At 38.6% G+C, this 21,621-nt stretch overlaps 2 protein-coding genes across 2 annotated transcripts in view; one reads left to right on the top strand and one right to left on the bottom strand.

Moving 5' to 3' along the window:
* Positions 1-21,621, bottom strand: part of CORIN (corin, serine peptidase) — a 229,776-nt gene that overhangs the window by 43,785 nt on the left and 164,370 nt on the right. Inside the window, exons 13-15 of the mRNA XM_024131999.2 lie at positions 14,215-14,328; positions 12,025-12,135; positions 10,782-10,911 (exon numbers count right to left, since the gene is read on the bottom strand). Coding sequence (XP_023987767.1) covers positions 10,782-10,911; positions 12,025-12,135; positions 14,215-14,328 — 355 coding nt within the window. The remainder of the gene's footprint in view (positions 1-10,781; positions 10,912-12,024; positions 12,136-14,214; positions 14,329-21,621) is intronic.
* LOC112067076 (60S ribosomal protein L31-like) lies at positions 19,352-19,732 on the top strand. Its single transcript, XM_055085773.1, has one exon. The coding sequence runs from the start codon at positions 19,352-19,354 to the stop codon at positions 19,730-19,732; it is 381 nt and encodes a 126-aa protein (XP_054941748.1).

Below are 21,621 nucleotides of genomic sequence, written 5' to 3'. Positions count from 1 at the left end.
AAAGTCAGCACAAATCCCACAAAGCAAAGGGCTTCTTTACTTTTGTCAGCAAGACAGTAGTGCAGGACTTACCTAGACATGCCACACATTCCAGTGGAAGGACCAGGTCTATTCTATGGCATCTATTGCTCGGAAAAGTCATGAGTCCTCAACCTCAGTACTGATGGTTAGTCTTGAAATACAAATGCCTTGTGTAGTGGATACATTATTTGCAATTCTAAATATCCTCCTCAGAACTTGGAACCTTTCTGTTAAACATTTCGTATCTGATTTCAAAAATGTTATCTTAAACCCTGTCATGTTATTGTCTCTGGTTCCTATAGTTTAGACATGTTAATATTAAAAGCTAGTTAAATTATTTTGCCAGGTAGAAGGAAGACCCAGAAATATTGACAGAAAGGCATCATAAGTTGCAAACAAACACAAGTGAACATGACCATAGAATCGTTTGTCTGGTTAGATAGCTCAGCTTACACTTTATACAGCAAAACTCCCGTCAACAGAAATGTTTCAAAGAAGAGCATAATGTCTGAGTTTATTTTTCCAGTAAAATAAGTATTTAAAAATACTTTTTATTGTAATCTTAACTGAAAATATATAATTTTATTCATTTATCTACCTCAAAGGTAGAGTATAATAACTGTATTAGACCATGATTTACAAGTGACAAAAACTATCTCAAAGAAAAGAGAACTTATAGATTATAAAATTATAGACTATTCATATTTCATAAAAAAATCAATGACATAATCCATTTCTAACATACAATAAATTGAAAACTATAGCTATTATATATTCTCATTCTCATATAAATTAGAAAATAAAACTGATAAAGCACTATTTAAAATAAACATTTCATTAAAGATATAAAAAAATTAATCAATCATAAAATTAAAATGTCATTTGATCATTTACAAGATTTCAATCTTATATTGTAAAACAAACTCAATAAATGGTGTTAGGTTGTAAGTATATTTTTGAGCAATAAGTATATACCTCTTTACAGTAGTCCAAGTATTTCCTTCTGGCTATTTTATCTTCAAAAAAAGATCCCGTTTCTTTTTTGATAACTTGGAGGAAAACTTTGGGGACCTGTTTTTTTTAATTTTTAAGAGACAGAGACAACATTGTCTTGAAAGAAACTTATTTAGTTGTTTAGAAAACGTTTCCTGTTTGTCTTTACCTTCTTTTAGTTCATCAGTGTAAAACTAAAGATTACCAGTTTCAATTACAATATGCCATTTTTTATTCCACTAGTTCAGAAAGTCTTGGAACCAAGGTAGAATTTATTTTTCTAATAGAAGCTTTGCTTCGTCCATTGCTCTTTTCCTCCTCATCTTGATATTACAGGCATAGAGAAAGTGCACCTTTATTCAATTCAAACTTTTAAGGCAGAATATGACTCTCTGGGTACATTACAAAATAAAATAATTCAAACTTCAGGGCTTTAAAAAATATTCAGTTAACAGTATTACACCACCACCAACAACAAAAATCAGCATTTTAGTACCTAAAATAGTGCCCGAATATCTGAATATCAAAAAGTAGAAATGTAATCAATCACTAAAGGGATGTGGATGGTCTTCAGGATGGCTGGTGCCTGGGGACCAAGGACCTTCACGACTCTCCATGTCTCATCCACTTCCTTCAGTGGGAAGGAGGAGGACGAGGTGGGAGGGTGGCTTTAATGACCTCCAAGTGACTTTTCCACAAGCCAGGGGACAGGCTGTCGGCAGCTCTACACTCAAATCCTTCATCTTTGTGACCAAAAAGGAAAGACGTCTTCTCTCCCCAGTCCACTTAAAACAAATCTTATTGAAAAACTTTAAGTATCACAAAACCAGTCACTGTAGTCCAGGAGTGAGGTCTTTTGATTAGTCCAGCTTGGGTGAGGTATTACGTAGCCCTCTACCAATCACTGAGGCCAAGAAAAGTGGGTCATGTACAAAGATGGCAGCCCCCTTTTGGATCCCAAGGATAGAATGGGAAGTGAAGCAAGTCCCAAAATGAAGGGATGCAGGTCCCAAAGGAAAAGGAGGGAGGCAGAGAAGCAACACAATAAATGTCTGCTACAAGTGACTTTACTTGAAATTTTTTAGTTCAAAAGATTATTATGCCTCAGAGTCAAGATCTACACGTTCTTTTGTTATCTTGTGGAAGATGTAGGAAGAGTACAAGATTGGGTAGATATTAGACTTATGTTCATGAATGACACAATGGGTTAATCAGTGAGTGTTCAGTGAACTCAGTTTACTCATTGCCAAAGGAATATCACCCTGGCAGAATTTAAACAAATGACACAGTCAGATGGACAAGGGTTAAAACTGATGATTAATAAGGTTAATAAGCTGGAATGGAAATGGAGACAACACACTGGTGTTATATCAGATGGAGTCCCTCCCTAAAGGAGTTTTAGTGAGAGGAACAAATTACAAACATGTGAAAAAATAATTTCTGACACCAGTAAGTGCTTTGAAGACAGAGTAAGCAAATAGAGAGTACCTTGGTGAGTGTGAAAGCTGCTCCAACTAGGGTTGTCAAGGAAGACCTTTGTAAATATGTTGATACACAAGCTTAGAGACACGAATGATGAGATGGAGGTGACCCTGTTAAGGTCTAGAATCAGCCTTCCAAACAAAAGGAACTGGGAAGCCAAAGCTCCCGAGATGGGAATGAGTTTACAGCACTGGAATATCAGTAATAAGGTCAATGTGTCTAACATTTAGCGGACAAGTGGAGAGTGCTAGGAGATGGGGTCAGAGAGTGAGGCAGGGGCCAGATTATGCTTTATAGGCCAGAGTAAGAAATTGGATTTTGATTCCAAACTATAAAAATAAAATGAAAAGACCAGTGGAGTTGGCATTTAGATAATATCATTACTATCAGTCCTGTCTTGGGGGTAAAAAGCAAGCCAAATTGCAGTAGGTTTCAAAGAAAACATGAAGAAGTTAAGTCATCACCAGGAGTCTCTGGGGTAGTTCCAAAAGGGGGATGCTGCCATATAAGGACTTCTAACAGAAATAACACAGGTCTTTCTGGCTAATTTCTGATGGATTCTCAAGTTGTAAATCATGTTCTTACTTACCTAGGACCCATTCATATTCCTGCCAATGGTAATGCACCATGATGACTAGAGAATCTGATGCCCCCAAAGACTTTACAGAGATTGATCCTTCCCCATTCCAGGACCTTCTTGCTCACAATTAGCCCTGATATTTTTGGTGGAAAGGTGTGTTTTGACAATTCTGGAGAACTCATGGAAACCATCTTTGATTTTATAAATCCTGATGTGAATCTATTTTTTAATGGTGAACATTTTTTATCACAAAATGGAATGTAAGAAAGTAAAAAAATGTGCTTAATCCAGGATCTAGCATAGTTTTATTCCAGTTAATAACGGTGAATTTCCCTACCCCACTGAGAAGTTTCCATTTACTTTCATAAATTATTCATTAACCCAACTGACACAGTTTGAGATTCAGTTTGCTAACAAATGATCCGAATTCTTGGCAGAGCTTGCTGGTAGTGATCATGTGGAAATGCTCTTAGGACAACTGGTAGTCTCACCTTGCTCTTGCTTATGAAAGCCTCATACCTAGTGGTCTCATGGAAGACCTTAAAAAATATTTCCTCTTCCTTTAGGATGTAGCACTTTTTCAGGAAAATTCTTCTTCTTTCTTACCTCAGAACAGCATGTTCCAGAGAATTCTACACTCACACATTGGACTTTATGATTTTCTTCTCATCCAGGCACTCATTTAACTAGCAGCTTCTTGGGAATGTGTTAAGAAATTAATTTCCCATGCCCAAACCACATGCCTGCCAGAGAAGCTATGAAGCTGCATGTGAAAGAAAATAACACTTTGTGGATTTGCTTCAGCTGACGTCTACTTAGAATACGACAAGCATGTACTTATTACTATATGACTTTTCAAAACATGAAAAACACTTAGATCATGGTCCTGCATGATGAATTTCCACCACCACCACCTCCTCACTTCTATCCACTTAAAAATCCTACAACAATAAGATCACAAGGTGATATTAAGATCTGCCACAAAACACCTATATAAAGCAATACTAAATGGGGTTTACATTTAAGAAGCTGGTTGGCCACATCAGTCATGGCATTTTTACTGAAGAACTGGGTGCCATAGGGGATCTACTCCTAGTACCCAAGAGATCTCTTCCACTTGCTTGGACTTACATCCTAGCTCTGTATTTTTCTGTGACTTAGCGAAGTTCCTTGGCCTCTCTAATACTCAGTTTCCTCGTACATAAAGTAGAAATAACAATACTACTTGTCTTATAGGATTACAATGTGGATAAACTGAGATAATACTTATCAAGTACTCAGAACAGCCTGGCACATAATTAAGGTTGGCCATTATTATTCTGTGTAACCTATTCTGGGAAATAAATGAAGAATCAAAAAATATACAAATGATACACAGCATTGTAGAATTAAGAGGGATATTGTATAGTACTGATTTTTAAGTGCCACAGGAAATTCAGGGGCAAAAGAGGTCAAGGAGATGAGAAAGTCTTCGCAGAAGTCATGAGCCTTGAGTGAGGCCCTGAAGAATTTGGATAGGGAATGTAAAAACAATGCATCTATGGATACAGGGGCAGAAGCAGGAAGGAATGTGTCTACAGGGCACAGATAAAAGACCAGACATTACAGAAAGAGAGGAGGAGAACGTACAAGGATATGAAGTTGAAGAAAGATGAGCTAGTTTACGGTGGGCCTGCCAGTTGGGAAATTTATTTGGTTAAAAAAAATGTCAAATGAAAAAAGACCTTTGACAGAAAATGATTTATTTCTGCCTTAGTCCATTCAGGCCTCTATAACAAATTACCATAGACTGGTGGCTTATAAACAACAGGGATTTATTTCCCATAGTTCCAGAGGTTGGAAGTCCAAGGTCAAGGTAATAGTAGATTTGGTGTCTGGTGAAGGCCCATTTCCTCAGTCACAGACAGCCATCTTCTTGCTATGTCATCACATGATGAAAGGTGAGAGGAAACTCTGTGCGGTCTCTTGTATAAGTTACTAATCCCATTCTTGAGGGCTCCATTCTCACGTCCCAATCACCTCTTAAAGGCCCCGCTGCTTAATACCTTCACACTGGGGGTTAGGATTTCACATATGAATTTGAGGGGGACATGAACACTCAGTCTATAGCAATCGAACATGATGTTTGTATTACAGCAGGTAGGGCTCTATTAGAAATTCAGTCATGGGATAGTGAGAGCTTTTAGGGAAATGGAGGGACCAAAGATCTCCTAACCCTATTTCCTTCACCAGTCACTGCTCATCCTTCTTTGCTTCTCTTTTTGGCAAAATTTCCCCAAAGAGTTCTACACATACTGTCTTTTCTCTCTTCCTACTATCTCTTAGGTGTCTGCCCCCTCACTCTACTGAAACTGCTCACATCAATGACATGCACGTTGCTGAAACCAATAGTCATTTTTAGTCCTCATTTTACTTCTCAGCAGCATTTGATAGAACTGACCCTCACTTCTTCCTTTATATGCTTTCTTCAATTGTCTTTCAGGATACCACATACTCCTACTGCACTAGTTGTTCTTTTTCATCTCCTTTGGCTTGCTGCTTCTCTTCTCTGATCCCCTTAATGTTAGGGCTCAGTCCTTGATCTTCTTATCTTCTCTCTGTATATTCCCTCTCTTGGTCACCCAGATCAAAAAATGAACAATATCATTTTTGAATACATTGAATGCAGACCATCAAAAATATGAACAAGTGTTGGTGAGGAGATGGAGATATTGGAACTCTCATGCACTGCTGGTAGAGTATAAAGTGGTGTGGCCTCTTTGGAAAACAGTTTAGCAGTCATTCAAAAAGTTAAACATAGAGTTACCACTTGACCCAGTAATTCTAGTCTTAAGTATACACCCAAGAGAAATGAAAACATATGTTCACACAAAAACCTGTACATGAATGTTCATAGCAGCATTATTCATAAAAGCTAAAAAGTGGAAACAACCAAAATGGCCATCAAATGATGAATGGATAATCAAAATGTGGCTCTATCTACACAACAGAATATTATTCAGCCATAAACAGGAATGGCGTACTGATACATAGTACAACATGGATGAACCTTAAAAGCAGTTTACTAAGTGAAAGAAGTCAGACAAAAAATATTTTGCATGATTCTATATGTGAAATGTGCACAATAGGCAAATCTATAGAGACAGAAAGTAAATTAGTATTTTTTAAGGGCTGAAGGGAAGGAGAAATGGAGAGTGACTGCTAATGAGTATGGGGTTTCTTTTTTGAGTGATGAAAATGTTCTGGAATTAGACAGTGATGATGATTACAACTATTTTGTGACCATACTAAAAACAACTGAATTGTACACTTTTAAACAGTGAATTTTATGGTATCTGAATTATATCTTAATTTTTAAAAAAACAACTACAAGCTGTTTTTTAAAACAACTTGTAGTTGTTTTAAAAAACAACTTGTTTTTTAAAACAAGTTGTTTTAAAAAACAACTTCATGGGCTAGACTGACTACTGCAGAGGACTGAATCTGTCTCCAAGCATCATGGAAGTCAATCAATAAGGAAACCACCCTGGATTAAATAGTTCTTACATGACAAATGAAATGTGAAGTTAGAAACTTTGTCCTGGGAGTACATGTTAGGAAAAATTACAATGTAAATCCTTATATCGGGGACTATTAGGTAATATAATAGATACTGTCTTTGCGGTTTTGCCCAAGACACAGAAACATTCTTTGGAAGGATGTTTCTTCTGTTGACAAACTCTAAAAGATTAGGGCATAAAATAAAATTGCAACTAACCCTACAAAGGAATTTTTGCCAAAATAGTACAGTCTATTTCCAGATGATCTAACTTTTATAGAGATAAGCTTATGAGGCCAAGAGACACAGAGAATCACATTCCCTTAGACCAACTTCCTCAAATACCAGATGTCTCAACTGAGCATTTGGCAAGTATTAGAGGGCAGTCTAAATTCTGATTTGTACTGTTGATTAAATAAATGTCCATATGTTTCTGATACTGGACACGCAGGTAGCAAAGTCAATATACTGTCATGAGAATTTAGGGGCTTGATTTATACCCTTGTCCAATCAAATAGTCATTATATTTCCAGCTGGGGTGAACTCTAGATATACCTGCAGATGGGGGTAAAATGTTTTCAGATTCAGAAAAGAACTCTGAATCCTCTCATTTGGACAAGCACTTAGTTGAGAGCCTAGCATTTCTGCTGTTAGACATGGAAAGCATGATTTAGGTCTGAAAAACTCTAAGTGCAGGTGTTTTTAATCAACTGCTTCTATCGTGAAAGCATCTCAGTAGAATCCCTGCAAAACACGTAATTGGGTGTAGATCTGCATTTTAAACAAACTAGCTCCAAAATATACCCTCTGAAGTAGCTGAGTGATCTATTTGGAGTTAAGGTATGTTCGTTTTGGATACTATACTACAGTGCTTTTCTCTTAAATGTTTACTGAATGAATGAATGAATGATTTAATGAATTTATATTATAGTATCAAGATAATATGTCTTCCCCACCACGTTATAAGCTCTTTGATGATGTTATTCACCTGTGCATCCTCCACACAGTACCTACTCCTGTACAAGACCCACAAGCTGATGCTCAAAAAACAAGGAGGAAGATACTGAATAGAATTAGTTGGGGTTGTTCTTTAAACTTCAAGTTTTGGATGCAGAGTATGTTTGACAGCATCAAGGCAGGCCCATGGAGTGGACACTCCACTCCAGAAGCTAAAAGAGGACAACTCATCCGTCTCCCCTCCCTCTGGCAGCTGGAGTGTAGGTCAATGTCTAGCCATGGCCAAAGAGACCCTCCTATTAGGGACTTTGAATGTGGAAGAAATGACTCAAAGGTGCAGGGTTACTTAGAGTTACTTTGAAGCACCAGCGGCAGAACTGTGAGTCTGCAGCACAGCAACTGGTCTCCAGGGACAGTGGTGACAGCAGCTTCCTAAGCATCCCATTGCCACAGCAGGAATTTGGCCTCGTCTTGCCCATTTTCTGTGTTCCTGCCCCAGCCTGGTTCTCCAGATTTCTGTCAATTCATGAGCCACCCACATAAACTGAAGAGTAAACTTGCAGGCAATCCAAAAGTACAAAAACACTAAGGCTACCTTTTGTACTCATTTACTTTGAAGGTGAATCACTTCTTACCCATTAACTCACTCAAATAACAGTTATGGTTTTCCAACCATACTGCTTTCTCAAATTTTCCTAGCCCTCCTATGAAATAAAGTTAGTTTTAAAAAATCTAAACGTCTATCTTAGATTTTAAATATCTAAGATATTGCAATGACATTTTCCCACTATGTTAAGGAAATGGAGCAAAGAGATTTTTTAAAAAATCCAATATGCACACAGTAGCCAAAGGTAGAGACCACTAAAGTGGAGGAATTCATCAATGGATGAATAGATTTAAAAATATGGTGTATCCACACAATGGAATATTATCCATAAGCAGAAGTAAAGTACTGATACATGGATGCATGAAAACATTATGCTTAGTGAACTAAGTCAGATAATGGTGATGGTTGCACAACATTATGAATATACTAAATGCCACTGAATTGTACACTTTAAAATGGTTAAAATGGTGAGTTTTATGTCATGCATTTTACCACAATAAAAAATTTAAGTCCAATATTCAAAAAATTAGAAGAAATATAAAGTAGAATGTTTTAAACATGATCCATTCCATTTGCAACAGAACAAGGTGGCTTGTCAAAAGAATTTTCTGGTTATAAAATTTTTATAGTTCCGATGCTCCTTCAGAACTCTCAGTGGAGTTATCTGTCATTACATAATCAAGTTTTCTTATTAAGAAATAACCTTGTTGGGAATGTAAATTGATACAGCCACTATGGAGAACAGTACGGAGGTTCCTTAAAAAACTACAAATAGAACTACCATACGACCAAGCAATCCCACTACTGGGCATATACATGGAGAAAACCATAATCCAAAAAGAGTCATGTACCAGAATGTTCATTGCAGCTCTATTTACAATAGCCAGGACATGGAAGCAACCTAAGTGTCCATCAACAGATGAATGGATAAAGAAGATGTGGCACATATATACAATGGAATATTACTCAGCCATAAAAAGAAATGAAACTGAGTTATTTGTAATGAGGTGGATAGACCTGGAGTCTGTCATACAGAGTGAAGTAAGTCAGAAGGAGAAAAACAAATACCGTATGCTAACACATATATATGGAATCTAAGAAAAAAAAATGTCATGAAGAGATTAGTGGTAGGACAGGAATAAAACACAGACCTACTAGAGCATGGACTTGAGGACATGGGGAGGGGGAAGGGTAAGCTGTGACGAAGTGAGAGAGTGGCAGGGACATATATGCACTACCAAATGTAAATTAGATAGCTAGTGGGAAGCTGCCGCATAGCACAGGGAGATCACCTCTGTGCTTTGTGACCACGAGTATAGCTGATTCACTTTGTTATACAGCAGAAACTAACACACCATTGTAAAGCAATTATAGTCCAATAAATATGTTAAAATATATATAATAAATTAAAAAAATAGAGTGAGATGCAAAAAAAAAAAAAAAAAAAGAAATAACCTTGTGTCTGGTGAGAGGAAAGCAAAGCTCCTTCAAAAAGCTTTTAATCTATCTCTGATCACAGTCATATCCCCTTTCATTTAAACACAATAAGGAAGTGGTGAAAATAAAGTATAATTTAATCGATCTTGGCAAATATAATTTTTCCACTCTGGCAAAGTTTAAAACTCTCTTATTATATCATCAGTTACTCAATTTTCCAAAGATGTGGGACTTTACATGGGAAAAATGGGCTGAAGGGGCTGGTATTTATGTAATTCTTCAAACTGGGATAACAAAAATGTGCTGCCATTTGCTATCCCATAATTGGATGGCTCATTACTGTAAAATTATTTCAAGTTTGCTCAGTGGAATCCTGGGAAGTGACATTTACTCAACTTTTTATTCTAGAATTTTGTAAATCCTTTATCTTTTATTTCCGTCATTTCTATAATTCCCCCAAATTTCACATTCATCATTGTTAAAAGAAAAAAATATATGTGTGTGTTTATATGTTTATATGTATAAACACACACACACTCACATATATATATTCTAAGACCTTTCAATTATTGTTTTCCAACCCCAATAGAACTAGAAAAGAAAATCCTGCACCAAGAATCCAACTTTAAAAGTATTGATTTCAGTGTGTTTGTATCAAAGCCAGAGTGAGTGGCTTTTCATTCTAAGAAGCAAAAACGGTGAACTCTTTCCTAATTTACATTTCCTACATTACACAGGGTAAATTGAAATACCAGCAACTTCAAGTTCTATTTCTCAACTTATTAAAAAGATTTGTGTTGCTTAAAAAGGAATTTTCAATAACCTCTTGCGGGGGGGAAATCTCAAGATTTTCCCATCCAGTTTCCTCAGAGGAAACCATTTTAATGCTTTTATAAGTAATAAAAGCATTTCATTTCAGAAGTCCTTAAAATACAATGACTTCATTTACTTTTAGAGGCTTTAGCAAAGTAGGTTTTCAGAAACCCGCACTCTTGAGAGCAGGTGCCTGTAATCAAATACAGTCCTCTCACCTGATCCATTTCCCATGCTTTGGAGGGCTAGGTTTGAGAGCACTAACTCACTCTGCATTCATAAGGAAGATATTATTGCCAAGTTCCGTGAAGCCCTCTGAGAAATTCATCAGGGCTACAAACTACTGACCTTACCCTAAACCCATCTGCTTGCAGGCCAGCTGACTCAACGTCTCCTGCCAGCCATCCGCACACACGTGGTGTTCCATGGCAGATCTGTGAGCGGTCAGGAATGACGAGGAGTTCACATTTGCAGAGAGGGTCACTGAGGGGAAAAAAGAGGGGGAAACCCTAATTTAAAACATTTCTTCTCATGACACCGAATGAGAACATGCTTTTGCTTTACTTGCAGACATTCATTTTTATTTCTTTTAGCTAAGAACCATTTGGTGAGTTCTTACCCTGTGCCAATCACTGATTGCCGTGTGGCAGGGAATGGAAAAATGAATTAGATGTGTTCTCTGCCCTCCAAGAACTAGAGGCTCTGGTGAAAGAGACAGGCATTTCTTAACTTTTCATTATGAGTTACAAGACGGCCACAGGCAGGTCCCATTCCCATGAGTTTACCCAAGGACTTGCATAGTTAGAAGGAGCTAGTGGTAACTTCATTCAAATCGTTTCCTTTCAAGAAAGCCTGTGAGAATGCAAGTGTGTGAGAGGGGGATAATTTGGATAATTTTGGATTAATTTGGCATATGCACTAATTCCTCTTTTATCAAAGAGCATCCTCTGTACTTCATACACCATAGATTGTTTGTGGAAACACTGCACAATTAATGACAATATACATCATAACCGTGATTTGGCCAGATGATGCAAAGGACTGAAATAAGAGCCAAGGGAATGGAAAGGGGATGGAGTGTGGGACGATAGAATGAACCAAACTCAAGATTATACACTGCAACATTGGCATACTGGTGAGAGATGCCTTTAAGTCCTGTCCATGTAAGGGAGTAGATAGAAGTCTCATCTGGATCTGGAGCGAGAGTACAGGGAAGATGGAAGACCACTTCAGTATCCTCTTCCAGGAGGTGTCAGTGATACAAGAATGACTGACTATTGCTAATTTATTATGGGTGATAATGAAGAGTTTTTTTAAAATTATATTCAAATGAAAAGTTACATCATCAAAACAATTTGAACGCAAATATTTTTACATATAAGACAGACATTTCAAACAGAGAAGTAACTTGTGGGGAAGTGTTATTTCTGTGAGTTGGAAATAACATGTACAAATCACCACTGGCAGCTTTTATCATAGAAAACCAGAATAGATGAACTGAGTTAGTAAGATCTGTGAAACCAGTTAGGATTCATTTAGCTTAAATGGCTGCCAGGCATCAGAGCATAGAGCAGATGGCAGAAACCAGCAGCTTACCACAGTCCCATTCGTCGGAACTGTCTATGCAGTCGGCTTCGCCGTCACACCACCGGTCACGTGACACACACTCGTGGTTGGCACATTCTAGCTCATCATCTTGGCAAAATGCTGGCAAGGGGACAAGAAGTGAGGAGACAAACATTTTAGGAATGAATGTGATTATCACTAACAGGCACATCACGGTGTGCCAGCAGGAGCATCTAAGGAAGACAGGAGGCCTCCAAGGTCCCCGAGGCCTCCAAACAGGTGTCAAGACCGAAGAGCAGAACTGGTCAAATCTCATTTCTGAGAGGTCCATCCATACAGACAGCAAGCATTTAGACAGAACTATTGTCTCCAAGGGATGAGATTCTCTAGTTCTAACTACAGGACTGAAGAAGTGGTACCCAGAGAAGCAGAAATATAGGGCTAAAGTCTGAAGTGGCGGGACCAGAGCGCTGGGCATGAGTGGACTGAGGTCACCCTGTAGGATGAAAACCAGCTCTGTCCACATTTATGGGTAATCTTATTTTTTTTTAATCTCTAGTATTAAATGACTCTCAGAGTCACACACTAATCCTCTCTTGGGTTTTTAAAAACGATGGTAAAACGCCTTGATTGCCTACCTAGCATCTATTACTTTTCTTCCTCCCTTTGAAAAAATGTATTTATTTTTTATTGGGATATAGTTGCTTTACAATATTGTGTTAGTCTCTGCTGTACAACGGAGTGAATCAGCTATATGTATACCTATATCCCCTTCCTCTTGGACCTCCCTCCACCCCACCCCCATCCAGGTCACCACAGAGCACCGAGCTGATCTCCCTGTGCTCTACAGCGGGTTCCCGCTAGCTAGCTATTTTACACATGGTAGTGTATATATGTCAATCCCAACCTCCCAATTCATCCTACCCCCTTCCCCATCCCCCGTGTCCTCCTTTTCTAAGGGAACATGAATTTATTCAGGCCCACACAACAGCCCCTGCTCCATAGCAAGACCCTGATTCGTTTAAGCAAGACATGGCATTTTTCTGACTATAATTTTTTTTTCTCTGAGTACAGTTATTAGGCTAGGAGTAAAGATGGGATCCGAGATCAGGGTCTTGGCCTATGGTTTTGTAGGTTGTGCTTTCCAAGGTAGTTCCTGCCCAAACCCTGCTGTCCAGGCCACGTGTCCTAGCCTGAAGGAAACAGCATCTTTTTCTAATTGGTTCTCCCTAAAGATGCTTCTTTTTGCAATTCAGCTGTTTAGGGGGTGTTTTTTGGAATCCACACAAAGATAGCTGACTGCTAGCTGGGACCCAGCTCAAAGTTGGCCAATCTGAGTGAAGCCCTAAGTGATGTTCCAGAGATGAGGGTGAGGTTCTCTCTCCTTCCTAGTGGCTATGACCAGGGAAGCATGGCACCCCAGGTGCTCTTGGCAGCCATCTTTGGACCCTGGTAGGAGCCAGCCAGAGGTCAAGCAAACATAAAGAATCCCAGAAGAGGTGCTGAACTCCTGCATCTGGCCCTACACTTGATTTTTTATATGATAATATAAGGCATATGCAATACATAGGATAATAAAAGAATAAAATGTCTTCATTGTTTAAGTCTGTTTGAGTTGGGCTTTCTGTTACTAGTAGGTAATGCATCTTAGGAGATTTTTTTTCTGATTCTAAAACTACTGGCCATTCATTCAAAATATGTAGAAAAGATAGAAAAGCACAAAAACTTATTAATTCCACCATTCAGGGATTACAATTGTAAACTTTTTATTATGCCCTTCTGATCTTTTTCTATATGTGGTTATATGTACTTTCAAAACTCAGCACAATAGTACACATAATTCTTTATGCTTTGTTTTATTCATCTAATGATATGTAATGAACCCACGAGAAATTATCCTTCTAATTTAATTTTTAATGTTTGCATATTATTTCATTTTATGGTTGTATTTTATGTTCCCCCTAGTTTTGGATATTTGGGGTGGTTTAATCTCTTCCATGTTATAAATCATGGCTAGACTAATATCATTATGCATATATTTTACACATGTTTGATTGTATTCTTGGCATATATTTTTACAAGTGGAGTTTTAATCAAAAGGTCTGAAAATACAAAAAGCTTTTGATACATATTTTCAAATTTCTCACTTACATTCAAAACGAGAGGTAATTAGTGTTTAAAATAAAACATCACATTCACAAATTCACAATAAGCACTTACAGCAATTTTTTTCGTCCATGTTATCAGGGCAGTCTGGGAACCCGTCACAGATGACTGCGTGCTTCAAACATTGTTTGTTAGATGGACATTCCCAAAGATCTCTCTCTTTACATCCTGGAGGCAGAAGGAAAGGTTATTTGCAATAGATGTGAAGGTGAAAATAACAATGGCTTTGATCAAGCAATGTAAAAAAAATTACAATATAAAGGTATGATTTCTTTTTTCTTAATGAGTTTTGACTCCTGTATACCGTGGAAAATGTAATTTTGAAAGAAGAAATGCTTGGTAATCTCCAAACTGCATTATAAATAGTACAGCTCTCCCAGGAGAAGATCAAAAGTGACATATGGGAAATCGGAAAAAAAAAAACAAGAAAAAGCAACTGTACTTTAACGTTCATCTTTAGCTGTTCCTTTTGCTTTCTAAGCCAATTTGCCAACACATAAGACTCATCTATAAAATGATGAGTTAACACTTTTAAGCAAATATGCCAAAACCTAGCGATCTAAATGCATATTATCTTAAAATGTAATTTCAATCAAGAAATGGCAAGGCCATCTGTGTGTTTAGCAAAAGAGGCTCCTCCTATATGCCAAATATCTGCAAAACTAGCTCAAGAGCCATTACTTCAGTAACGTAGCCAGAAATCTCAGGTTAGAAACTTTATCAGTTAACATGAGAAAAGAACATAATTTGCCTAAGACCAGGACTATAGGCTTGAACTGTAATTTGCCTACAAAATAACAAGCTCTTACAATGAACTTAATAAATGTCATTTGCTTCACAGGCAGCGCATTTATACAACCGCTAAAACATGCCAAGGGTCTGATGTGTTCTTGTCACTCCAGTTGGATCCATGACCCTCACCAGGCTGTGAGGGGCAAGAAGGAAGAGACCACATGTATTCATCTTTGAGCATCCTGAACCCCCCCACCTGGAACAGCAGCTAGCCCTCAGCAGGACCTCAATACACGTGAATCTTAAATGGAACTTCATTTCAGGTAAGGAACGAAAAGTCTCTCATTCCCAGGAAAAGGTAATTTAGTGTAAGGTGAATGAAACGCCAAGCAGTGATGAAATAAGGGGTTTCTTTGGAGATGCTATTTCTCATCTGATCTGGTACAAATCATTCAGAGAAATGTCATAGATGATTGACTCAGGTTTCTTGGAGTTCCTTATGAGAAAATAATCTGCTTTACAAAAAATTCTCCTTGAAAAGTTATCAAAAGAAGTCTCCAGAAGAGAAACTTTTACTATGGGATAAAATTAGATTTAAAGTGTTTCACCATTCAAAAATATAGGGTAGCAGTAGAGTATGTGACTGCAAAACTGTAGGAAATAAACAGTGAGAGTCCTTCACTAGCTGACCATCTAGAATGGTTTTAGGCCCAGGGACATCCATTCTAGGAACTCATGGGAGTATAATCTGGAGTTTTCAGCTAAACAAGAATACAGACATCATCTGGAATGTTCTGGCAAGGAGACTCATCACAAACCACATCACTTGCTAGTATATGATGAGAGAAAACAGCATGAGTCTTTCTGACTGTTCACAAGGTACCATTCCTAAGAGTACAGAGAAGAATGTGGACACTTGGAATGAAATGATAAAAGATCACAAAAGTCGATCTACTGGGACATAAGACCTATATGCTCACAGACGGTAATAATAAGAGATAACATTTATTATCCACTATAAATCCACCTTCTAGATATTAGTTTTAATTCTTACAGTAATACCACAATGTCAGAATTACAATCACCATTTTCTAAGTGAAGAAACTGAGATTTAGAGAAAATAAATAGATTGCTCCAAATCCAGCCTTATAGAGAAAGATCCAGTAGGGAAGCAGGGGCAAGCCTTCAGTTGCTGTCCTCAGTATGCATTAGGGGTAAGAGCAAAGGAAACAAAGCTTAGAGTCAGACATCTGGATTTGAACCTTAGCTCCAATCTCATTAGCTGTATGACCTTGGATAAGTTACTTAATTTCTCTGAACCTCAGTTTCCATATCTCTAAAACAGTAATAATAACACCTGCTACAAAGGGTTGCTATAAAGACAAGAGTACTCTATAGGCAGTAATTCCCCTTCTGTATCTTCTCTCTTCTAATAAAAGTTTGCGTGGCCTAACGCCTCCTTTGTGGAGTTATGATGAACATAAATGAAGTAGGATGAAAAGGTCAAGACATGAGTCACATGGAAGATACCATTATGATTTTGTGAAAAAATCATTCTCTCTTTAAAGTGACATTTTTGGTGTAATTATGCTGTAAATGTATGCTTTAAAAGGAAAAGGGTATGACTCCATTAAAAATTAAAACTAGGTATGGATAGGATGGGATATTTAATGCAGCTGTAGGTTATGAAACCAAATAATTGTTGATGTCAGAATAACTGCCACCTCCCCCCATACAGACATAATGGCTACGCCCACTCACAGAGGCCACCGTGTATTGATAAAGTGACCAACTCATCCCAGTTTGCCTGGGACTTCGCAGGTTTGAGCACTAAACGTCCCTGCCTCCAAGAAACCCCCCTCAGTACTGGGCAAAGCAGAATGGTTCGTCAACCCTAAGTGTGCTAAGCATTCTGCTGGGTTCTTCACTCTCTCTCTCAGTTTCACAAAATCTCTGCGAAGCAGGCTGCCCTGCCAGAAGCAGATCCCACCTGAACTGGGGCACCTTTTTTCTCTATCAAAACAGTTGTCATCATAGGTGAAGAAGGCAAAGCACCTTAAAGCAGATGCTTCTTGAACTCTAAGAAGCTTTCACTGATGCCAGTGCAGAATAAGTGGGTCCACTCATCAGGGCTGCTAACTTGAGCTTCATCAAATAAAGTGTTGTCAGGGTAGAGCTGCTCGTCTTCGGCCAGCAGCTGCCCCAGTGGCTGTGGATGTGACCTCAGAGCAAATCAAGGGAGCTGAGCAGTGAGGTTCAGGCCTGGCAGGTGTGACGGCCCCTCCAGAGCCTGTGACCCTGGGCCATGGAGCCCAGATCTCAAAGAACAGCCGCAGCATCTGTGGTAGCAGCCCGAACAAAGGAGCTGCCTCCCTCCCCGAACTCCAGGCCTAACCGTCAGGGGCAGCAACACCAGCACAAGTCACGGAGCTCCCATCTTTGACCAGAAAGCCCCAGCGGACCTCCCAATTCCTTAGTCACACCACTTTTCGGGGTGCCATCTTCATGTCATCCTCTTCAAGACGTGCCGTCTCAGTACCTTGTGAAGAGGCAGGATGAAGACTTTGAAAGGGCTTTAAATTGCAGGGTGGGAGCCACCCTCAGTGACCGTAATCCTGGAGATGGGGACATCCACCACCAAAACAAGCACTACCTCAAGGACGAGGCTCCACCCGGATGCCCATGTTCACTATGTAAATCAGGGACTCTGCCCAGCCTGTGCTTTGGACGTGACATGCCAGTCTGCCCTCCTTTGTCATAAATAAGACCTTGGTCTGTCAGAGATAATGCCAAGCTAGACAGGACTCCTTCTCTCAAGGGAGATCCCTGAGGTGACCTGTAAGGGGACTTGCCTCCTGGATTTCCTAGCACTATGGCAGGTGGGCTCTCGGTTATTGCCCTCTGAGGACTGAGTAAGGCATGTTATAAGCATTCCAAGCTGTGCAGGATAAAGTGCGCTTCTCTAAATGTTACAGGTGAGAAAACTGAGGCCCAGAGAAGTTAAGTGACTGGCCAAAAGTCACACAGCCTCTAAGTGCTGAGTCTGGATTTAAATCCAAGTCTAGGTCTACAGAGAGCACTCTACCATTCCAGGCTGCCTGCCCAAGACACCAAATGAGATAGCGAAGAGTTAGCCAAGTAGCGAAATATCTAAAGGGAAGGAGAATGTCTCTTCCTTAGCATGAAGGATTAAATGTGATCAGAGATCAATCCTAAGACTCCTTCTGAAAGTACATTTGTGGGTACGCGACATGAGATGAACACAATGACCCTCACTCTGTCTTCTAGTCACAGAGCAGGAAATCAGTCTCTTCCACAAGCAAAGGGACAAAGAGACATGAAGGCATGGAGACTGGCTCTCTGGAGTATTAAAAAACAAAAACACAGTAAAGTCCTTCTCTGTGAGAAATACACAAATACTATTAAGGAGTCCAAACAGTTAGGGGAAAAAAGCCTTTTGGAAAACTTTTTAAATCAAGCTGTAAAACCTATAAATATCAGAGCCAGAGGCTTTAAACACAGCCTAAAGGGGTTTTGATTCCAAGAAGAGGTTCAGGTTATAAAGAAAGATTTTATTGCATTTTATCTATCACCCAAGAGGAGATCGAAGATAGATGATGAAATGGTTTTTAATTATTTGAAGATAAACAGAAAGGTCCTTAACGACACTCACATTTGTATTGTTGTCTATCTTTCTCTGTATGTTGTATACCCTTTTATGTAGAAGAGTGATCAATTAGTAATTGTGATGTTATATTCATGTAATGAAGGGTTTTATTTCTCCAGTAGATATAAAAAAACTGTTTGAGCTATATTCTCATTTAACTGACCCATTGAGAAGACTCGCTGGTCCCATCGTAGCCCAGGTACCACCTTGTTCCTGCTGGTATAGCTCATCCAATTGTGGACATAGGCCTAGCAAAAGCTAACTTCAATCTCACAAACTCAGATCTATAGCATGAAGGCAAAGCTCAGAAATATATAATCTCATTGTTATTTTCTTTAGCTCGCCTTTCCTTTATGCCCTTCTTGTTCATTTCTCTGCCCAGATCTGCACCTTTTTCTCCATTGCTTAGATATCAATGCTTGGTAAATGTTAGATTGAAAATAGGCTTCTTTCATCCAGTTGCTAGATCTACAGCCAGCTTCATCTACATAGTAGGTGTTCAATTAATGACAAACTATCACTTTAAGACAAGGAAGCGCTTCTGTACTGACGCAGCACTGACTCTGTAAATCACTCCTATCTTTTAGACTTCTCTCCCATGAAGCAATTCTGGAATGATATGGTCATATTTACATAATTCTTCCAAACACTTACTGAAAACATTTCTAATAATGACAATACTTCTGACTGTTGTTTACACCAACAATTATACAATCAGTACAACTTCAACAACAACAATTTACCACAAGAGCAGGAGACGCTTCAGAACAACATTACTCCCAGCCCAGCAGGATGGCTCCCGCAAAGAAGGGAAGCGAGAAGAAGAAGGGCTGGTCTGCCATCAATGAGGTGGTGACCAGAGAAAACATGGTCAACATTCACAAGTGCATCCATGCACTGGGTTTCAAGAAGCGCACCCCTAGGGCACTCAAAGAAATCCAGATATTTGCCATGAAGGAGATGAGAATTCCAGATGTATGCATTGACACCAGGCTCAACAAATCTGTCTGGGCCAACGGAATAAGGAATGTCCCATACCATATCCATGTGCAGTTGCCCAGAAAACGTAATGAAGATGAAGATTCACCAAACAAGTTCTATACATTGTTTACCTATCCACCTCTCGCCACTTTGAAAAATCTGCAGACAGTTAATGTGGATGAGGACTGCTGATTGTCCAATAAGGTTATAGAACCGCCAAAAACAAACAAACAAACAAACACTACTTACTGCTAAATGTTTAACGCATGTACTTTAAAAGTGTATTTACAAATGGTGTGCTTTGACCTCCATGTTCTCCTGCTGCAGAAGTGTCAGAGAAACAGCGTAAATTTCCAACACATCAATTATTTTATAATTAAATTAAAGAAGTACGGTTTTGAGGGGAAAACCCAATAATGTTGTTAAAATTTTGGAGAAGCTGCAGATGTGTGAAAGTGAATAGTTAACAGTCACGTTATCCAGTAAAGCCCAAGCATTTAAGTGCATTCCACTCCACAATGGACGGAATAAATCAGAAAGACAGGAAGCTTGGAGTGAAACCCAGCTTTGCTGGAGCTGGTGTTTGCATTACCAGATGGTACGCCTATCCACGCCCATGGAAACAGAGGGACAAACTGAGCAAGTAGGCAAAATGGGAATCCGAGGATTTCCCAGTAGTCCTCCATTGGGCCTTCCTCTACTGCGTGACTTCTTCATTTGATTTTAACTGCTGTGTTCTCCCAGAGCATTGGGACATGCCCATTCAAACGCGTGCATGCGGCCCAGTTGCTCTGGAAAACTTAATGAGAGTTCTCTCATAGATTAATACTGTTGGGGCAATTAATGTTCCAAATGTATTAATTTATTACTGACTTTTAACTTTCCTTAACCAGAACTCTCAATAACATCGTCAGTCTTTTGAGTGTTTTATAGAGATTAGACAATTTATTCGATAGTTCTCGTGAGCCTTTAATTGTGAGATTAAAGTACTGACAAAAACTTATTACTTAACTAGAAACCTGGCATTTTAGGATCATTTGTACCCTATAGTGCTTTAAATTTCTTTTTTGCAGAATATACTCTAGAACTCAGACCATTTAATCTTCATAAGACTCTTTTTGAGACTAAGCTTTTACATTTCTCAAATATTTATTCCCCTACTGCAAATTTCGGTCTAGCCACCCAAGGAAGTATCATGTAACCTCTTTGGACAATCTACGATAATCTATTTTAATTTGCATCTCAGAATACCATAACCCATCAAAGCCATAGTGTAGTGAAAAAATCCAATAGATTCGTAATAAATCATTTATATACGGGATATTCAATGAGTTTTGATTTATTTCTTTACATACAGACCACAAACAAAGCAAACAACAGTAGCTTCTCAAAACACTGTATGTTCCTCCCTAACAAAATTACCATCATTCTGACAGTTCTAATTTTCTAGAAGATGCACTTATCCGTATTTATAGTAGCTGATAGGATTTCAGTTGATTGCTTGTGACATTTTGTCTGGACCAGAAGGGCAATGTCTACTACGGAAAACTCATTTTGGGAAGCAAGGCAATATTTCATCCCTCAAAGGCCAAAAGAATAAAATGATTTCAAAAGATGCATTGCCACCTAAAGAAATCTACAGATTCAATGCAATCCCTATCAAACTACCACTGGCATTTTTTACAGAACTAGAACAAAAAATTTCACAAATTGTATGGAAATACAAAAGACCGCGAATAGAACGAAAAATGGAGCTGGAGGAATCAGGCTCCCTGACTTCAGACTATACTACAAAGCTACAGTAATCAAGACAGTATGGTACTGGCACAAAAACAGAAATATAGATCAATGGAACAGGATAGAAAGCCCAGAGATAAACCCACGCACATATGGTCACCTTATCTTTGATAAAGGAGGCAAGAATATACAGTGGAGAAAAGACAGCCTCTTCAATAAGTGGTGCTGGGAAAACTGGACAGCTACATGTAAAAGTATGAAATTAAAACACTCCCTAACACCATACACAAAAATAAACTCAAAATGGATTAAAGACCTAAATGTAAGGCCACACACTATCAAAC

This window comes from Physeter macrocephalus, chromosome 7, assembly GCF_002837175.3.
Source record: "Physeter macrocephalus isolate SW-GA chromosome 7, ASM283717v5, whole genome shotgun sequence".
Classification (NCBI taxonomy): Eukaryota; Metazoa; Chordata; class Mammalia; order Artiodactyla; family Physeteridae; genus Physeter; species Physeter macrocephalus.
Note: the sequence above shows the minus strand (reverse complement) of the source record. Positions and strands in the feature narration are given on the sequence as shown.